This window comes from Pagrus major, chromosome 5, assembly GCF_040436345.1.
Source record: "Pagrus major chromosome 5, Pma_NU_1.0".
In the NCBI taxonomy this organism is placed as follows: Eukaryota; Metazoa; Chordata; class Actinopteri; order Spariformes; family Sparidae; genus Pagrus; species Pagrus major.
The window spans coordinates 41,779,312-41,786,609 of NC_133219.1; the positions used below are offsets into that span (position 1 = coordinate 41,779,312).

A 7,298-nucleotide genomic window follows, 5' to 3' on the forward strand; every position below is an offset into this window, starting at 1 on the left:
AGAGGAGGGAGGGAAGGGGAAGAGCAGGAATGGAGAGAGGAGGGAGAGAGGAGGGAGAGAGGAGGGAGGGAAGGGAAGAGCAGGAACGGAGAGAGGAGGGAGGGAGGGGGAAGAGCAGAAACGGAGAGAGGAGGGAGGGAGGGGGAAGAGCAGGAACGGAGAGAGGAGCAGAGAGATAGATAATAAATCAGCCGAGCGATAATCAGGTTAATAAAGAGAGAAATAAAGGTTTTTGCAGCAGGAGGTGAATGTTTCCGACACAAATGGAGTCTGAAGATAATCTGGTCAACATTTTCCTGCTGATGCTCATCGGATCTCACCTGACTGTGGTAAATATGTAATGTTTCTATTTATATTCTACTGCGTTCTGTTAGCCTATTTTATTGTACTGCCACCTGACTGTGGTACATATGTAATGTTTCTATCTATATTCAGCTGCCTTCTATTACATTCTAATATATTCTAATTACATGTTACCGTGGTAACATTTTACTATTTCTTTTTAGATTCAACTGTGATGTATTTATATTCAACTATATTGTAACCACAGTTGGTAATAACACTGTTTCTGTTGTTTTAAACTGTATTTTAGTCACAGACTGAGGGAAACCTTCGCTAATGTTCATGTTTATCGTATTTGATATGACAGAAAATAATTTCATGTTTGTGAGAAAATTAAATTCTGATCACATTGCTGGATCGATATTTTAACATCAAAAACCAAATCTGAACATTAAACTAAAATAATTTTATCTCAGTAGTTTGGGGATATCAGTTAGTTGATGTCGAACAGCTAGTACAAGGGGATTTTTTTTTTTACATGTATTGTGAGTTTAAACTACACTGCATTAATCCCAGCATACATCAACCTCCATCAACCACACAGAAACATTTAGATCATTGATCCAAAAATCAGATTTCAGCTTGTTACAGACTGTAATAGATTAAATCCCCACACTGAGGTTTTCAAATTGCATTTCATGTTTAGTAAGATTTTTGTCATAAAACAACGATAAATGTGTTGATAATTTGGATTAACAGACAGATTACAGCAGATTAGATTGAGTACTAGAGAGGTTTAAAATATGACTGCACACCCAGACACAACTACTGTGTGCACAAAGTGACGAAACAAACACTCCCACTTTAACATGCTCAGCCAAAAAATACAACATGAAGAATATGACAGAATACATTAATTAAATGTATCTTATTTCATGAGGGAAAAATTAATTTTTGGTTTAAAAATTACTCAACAGCTCATTAGTTTGAGCAAACATGCATTAATTAAAATAAAGAGTGACATAAATAATCCTAATGAGTTGCTAACAAAACCTGAAATAGTCAGACAGTTTCCCTCTGCTTCCTGCCCTTGTGCTAAACTAGGCTACAGTTACCCTCTGCTTCCATCCTTTGTGCTAAGCTAGGCTAACAGTTTCCCTCTGCTTCCAGCCTTTGTGCTAAGCTAAGCTAAGAGTGGTTCTAGTTCCCTTAGAGATTACTGTTATGACCTTTTGCGATTAAAGTTTTTTTTGTTTTCTTGCAGTCACTTTACTATAGGGTTTTAATACAGATTCAACATAATCTGTTTATAAAGCGCTTAGCTTAATGTTGCATCGTTCTGATGCAGTGAAGTTTGCTAAAATGAGGACATTAAAAATTATGAAGACAAAAATCTTCATTTTAGTTGAGTTTGATTCTAAAGTATGAGCTGAACGACTGACAAATGAAGACAATGAGAACAGTGTTTGTATTTAACACATATTTAACACATTCTTTGGTTCTCACACATCTTTAACACATTTGGTTACATCATCCACCTGTGTGTGTGTGTGTGTGTGTGTGTGTCCATCCAAAGCTGCTCACTCCATCAGTCATACTGACATTATATACATGTAGTAATAATATATATATAATCACTTAAGGTACATTAGTATGTGATATCAAGTTCAGCCTGTAGAAGGCAGAAAACATAAAACAAAACTGAATGTATCTTTGAACATACCCTGAACCCTGATCGGTTGAGTGATATGTTTTATATCGTAATTGTGAAGATGAATCTGCACTGCAGTAATTGCAATCAATGGCATGTTTTTATTTTCCAACATTGTCCTCTGATTTCCTGTCTAACAGGTGGGTCCTGCTGCCCCTGAGGAGGGCTGGCAGGTGTACAGTTCAGCTCAGGATTCTGAAGGTCGATGTGTTTGTACAGTGGTCGCTCCTCAGCAGACGGTCTGCTCCAGAGACGCCCGAACCAAACAACTTAGACATCTGCTGGAGAAGGTATAATAACTACTACTGATTGTCATACTACTGATGGGAATGCTGAAAATAATACTGGGATACCGGTAAAAAAATAATGCTGCTGGTAATGACAATGACGTTGATAATAATCAATCATAATAACAATATCCATCCATTTATTCGGGGCTGAGGCGAGGTGGGTAAGCAAGATTTTCCAGTTGTGTCCTCATCAACACTACCAAAGAAAGGGGCCCAGGAGGATCCTGATCAGATTCCCAACCACCTCTGCAGTGGCAACAACTCACAACAACCTTAACATTCAATCAGGCAATTGGACAAACTGTCCACTAACTTCCTAATCAACAGCAAAAACACTGCGTCTTTTCCTGTCTGGAAGGCAGTGCAAGGGTTTGCCCGACTGCTGGACAGGACCGTCCCCAAGGCTGTTACAACCCAATAGCCAATAGGGTTAGTGGGTACCCCAACCAAACCACTGACCCAGTTGGACACCACAAAAGTAAATAGCCACTTCTGGCCTGTTGTGTCCTCAAAGTCACCAACTAACCAACCACTGAATTTGGGGCCCCTGGGGATCTCCCTGGTGAGTTTCAGGCAAAAAGAGGCCTGATGGTCCAAGTTGACAAAAAGCCCCCCCCCCATCAAGATGATGTTTTGTCCAATCGCGAGAAGTTGCCATTTAAAAACTGTCAAAAAAGTGGAGTACATGGCCCGCTCTCATCACATGCCTTCTGGCTTAAGGTGGTCTGGTACTCGGTATACTATCTTGCTGTTACTGCTCCAGCTACTTTTCCTTCCCTGCAAGAAAGGTAGCATTCCATGTCCCTTGGACCAGTCTGTGATGCCAAAAGTCAGCACATCCATGTCCCCACCTTACTCTGCCACCCGGCTTGCAATTCATTGCACCTCACTGCTTAATCCCTAGGGGTGCAGGGCCTTCAGTGGTTCAGTGGGTAATGGTGAATAACCTGACAGCAGTTTATTGAAGAGTATGTTATGTATTATCACGATAGTAGTAGTAGCTGTAATGTAGTGTAATATGGTAAATATACAGTGGCCTCCAAAAGTTTCAGACCACATTTAGAATGTCTAATATTGTCACGTAAACCTAGGAATAATGTGAAAGTTTGAGGATTCAGAAAGTAAATGAATGTGTCAGAAGTCAAACAGTCTTTCTCAGCATACTCGATCAGTTGCATCCAAAGTGAGCACACAATCAGAAGATCAATGCTTCAAGCTGAGTTCACTGAGAGATATAAAAGTGACTTCATCACAGATACAGACTTGACTAAATAAACTACACAAGAGTCCAATCAGCAGTCGTCCTGTCAGAAGAAGCTGTCTTGTAGAGTCTCAGAAGACTAAGAGCGGTTTCAAAACCACTTCTCAGCAGAGAAACGAGGACAAACACTTGAGGTAGACTAAGAAATACCAGAATTTCACGGTGGATGATGACAAAAGACTATTTACTGATGAATCCCAGAGACGGATCAGTGTCAGTAACAGGAGGGTGTTTGTAAGGAGACAAACAGGAGAGAGAATGATACCCCAGTGTTTCAAAGCCACAGTGAAACATGGTGGAGGAGGATGTATTCAGACTCCACCCTGACAGAGGAGAAGCCCCACTCCATTCTTCAGAGACATGCTCCAACCTCTGGTTTGATCTTTTTTTTTTTTGGCCTTTATACGGCTTTATTGATAGTACACCTCAAGGTAGACAGGAAACAGGATGGGAGAGAGACACGTAGTAAGGAGCCCCAGGCTGGGACTCGAACCTGGGGCTGCTGCAGCCTGCTCTACTAACTGGTTTGATCTTTGTGGAGAAGATTCATCCTGCAGCAGGATAATGAGCCCAAACACACCTCAAAGCTTTCATACAACTACTGAAGACCAGAGAAGACTGAGTCCTGGCACCTGAAGACATAGAAAGACAAGCAGTCTGTGACATCACGACAAGCAGCCTGTGACATCACAACAAGCAGCCTGTGACATCACAACAAGCAGCCTGTGACATCACAATGAGCAGCCTGTGACATCACAACGAGCAGACTGTGACATCACAAGAAGCTTTGTGGAACGCTGTCACATCATGCTGGGATAACATGAATCAGCAGGTTTTAGAGTCGGTTGTAGAGTCTGTGCAGCTCGCGTGCATGAAGTTGGACAAACCAAATACTGAAATATTCTGACATTCAAGGCTATTATATATGATGATTGTCTCATTTGTAATGAAGAAAATGGTATCGCAACCAAAACAAATGCATACTAGAAATATGTTGACTAGTGGTCTTAAACCTCTGGACACTACTGATATATGGTTGTGTTGTCCAGTGGCAGAATATGTTCGGTAATGGAAATTATTGTACAGGTATTTTACTCACACTGATGTTTAGTACAAATGTAAAGCAGTAGTACAATTGAGGTAGTAGCAGTAGAAATAATACACAGTGTTATGTGTTTGTCAACTAGGTTCAGAATATGAGTCAGTCCATCGAGGTTCTGGACCAGCGGACCCAGAGAGATCTTAAGTTTGTTGAGACAATGGAAGCTCAGGTTAAGGGTCTGGAAAACAAATTCAAAGAGGTGGAAGACGGACATGAGAGCAACATCGCCAGGCAGTATAAGGTACTTGCCACATAATGACATCATGCCTTAAACTACTAATGAAGAATTCAGCGCTCTCTGTAAACTATGCAATGCTACTTTTCATAAATGAGACAGACAACTGAAAATGTAGCAGAAAGGCCTCCTGCATACACACACCATGATTTTGATAACCTGGGGCTGACAGTATGTCTTAAAGGTGACTGATTGCTTGAGACCTTCACTCAGTGTTAATCTGAGAAATGTAGACAGTAAAATGTCTCAAATAAAAAAATATCTTAAGCTCAGACCACCATGTGCAGGCGGACTTTTTAGAGGATGTTTGGAAAAAGTCTGCTGGTGATGGTAATTTGTCACTGCTGTCTTTCTGTCAGTCCATCAAATTAAAGATGGAGGAGTTACGTCCTCTTATCCCAGTCCTGGAGGCCTACAAGGCAGACAGTCTGCTGGTCCGACAGTTTAAAGAGGAGGCGGCAAATGTTACTGAGCTACTGGGAACGCTGCAGGAACAACTGGGAGGTTTGGACTACCAGGAGCTCCACAGCAGAGTGATGAGCCTGGAGGACCGGCTTAGAGCCTGCATGCAGAGGCTGGGTGAGTAAACAATAAACTAACAATTAACACTTCATAAGAAGGGGTGTGCACGAGACTGACATGACTAGGGGGAGACCTTGGTGGTACTGGGCATTTTCTGTATAGTATCAAGATTTAAGTCCATTCACCTCACGTAAACTCAGCTGCAGTTTGTGAAAGTGCTCTTGTTAATTTGGCCACCCTGTACCTACATGTGTTGCTGTTTGTGTTTAAGCCTGCGGGAAGCTGACTGGAATATCTGAGCCAATCACCATCAAGACATCTGGATCAAGGTTTGGATCATGGATGACCGACCCAGTCGCTCCGGCAGGAGACAACAGAGTAAGTGTCAAAAAACATATCACAAAAACTACTACAACCACACATAATTTTGATGTCAGTTTGGACTCTACAGATTTGTAACATACAGTGGAGTTTTTAAAAACGGCTTAAAATAATTGTTGTCCAGGTGCATTTTGGGAAACATAGGATCTGGTGCTCTGGGGCAAAAAGTCAGGATATGTGTAGTTGCTCAGAATTTAGACATCTTTCTGCTACAACAGGTACTACTGTATGGAGGAGACACATTATCAATAAAGCAAGATTGAAACAGGACAGAGATGAGTTGGTCTGCAGAGTAGTTGGCCACAGGAAACAATTAACCAGAAGCAGAAATGACAAGAAGATAAATGTAAACACTAACTTTAGAACTTTAGAAGAGAAGCAAGCAGGTTAATGGTAACACAGCTGTTGAAGTTTTCTGCCACAGTGTTTAATAGGATTCAGTGTTTAAAGCACAAGGTTCATAAAATAAAACATTCACCATGTTTGTATATATTATGGACAACAGTCATGTGTCATATTGACACTAATAATACCAGAAAATAATTTGTATTTGTTTTATATTATTTTTTGGTTTCCTCCTTTTACAGGTGTGGTACATGGATGGTTACCATAACAACCGCTTTGTTAGGGAGTATCAGTCAATGTATGACTTCATAACGACAGATAACTTCACCTCTCACCGCCTGCCTCACCCCTGGTCTGGAACCGGCCAGGTGGTTTATAATGGATCCATTTACTTCAACAAGTTTCAGAGTCACACCATCATCAAGTTTGACTTCAGCACGTCGCTTATCAGCCGTTCCCGACAGCTCGACTTTGCTGGCTACAACAACATGTACCATTACTCCTGGGGGGGGCACTCTGATATAGACCTCATGGTGGACGAGGGGGGGCTCTGGGCTGTCTATGCCACCAATCAGAATGCTGGAAACATCGTCCTCAGCCAGTTAAATCCAAACACTCTGCAAATAATCCGCAGCTGGACCACCAACCACCCGAAACGCAGTGCCGGCGAGGCTTTCATGATCTGTGGAACCCTCTACGTTACTAATGGATACTCTGGAGGAACCAAAGTCTACTACGCCTACTCCACCAACTCCTCCACCTATGAGTACATCGACATTCCTTTGACCAATAAATATAGCCACCTGTCCATGCTCGACTACAACCCTCGAGACAGAGCACTGTATGCCTGGAACAACGGCCACCAAGTCCTTTATAATGTCACACTGTACCACATCATACAGTGAGATTAATTTGTTACACAGTACCACATCATACAGTGAGAATAATTTATAACGTTACACTCTACCACATCACACAGTGAGATTAATTTATAACGTTACACTGTACCACATCATACAGTGAGATTAATTGATAACGTTACACTGTACTACATCATACAGTGAGATTAATTTGTTACACAGTACCACATCATACAGTGAGAATAATTTATAACGTTACACTCTACCACATCATACACTGAGATTAATTTGTTACACAGTACCACATCA

General features: G+C 41.4%; 1 protein-coding gene across 1 annotated transcript; it reads left to right on the forward strand.

Annotated features, from left to right (window-relative positions):
* Positions 1–263: 263 nt before the first annotated feature.
* Positions 264–7,034, forward strand: LOC140996416 (noelin-like). The gene is made up of 6 exons (XM_073466819.1): positions 264–329; positions 2,134–2,283; positions 4,732–4,887; positions 5,241–5,460; positions 5,675–5,781; positions 6,372–7,034. Exons 1-6 carry the CDS (start codon positions 264–266, stop codon positions 7,032–7,034), a joined length of 1,362 nt encoding a protein of 453 aa, XP_073322920.1.
* The last annotated feature ends 264 nt before the right edge of the window (positions 7,035–7,298 follow it).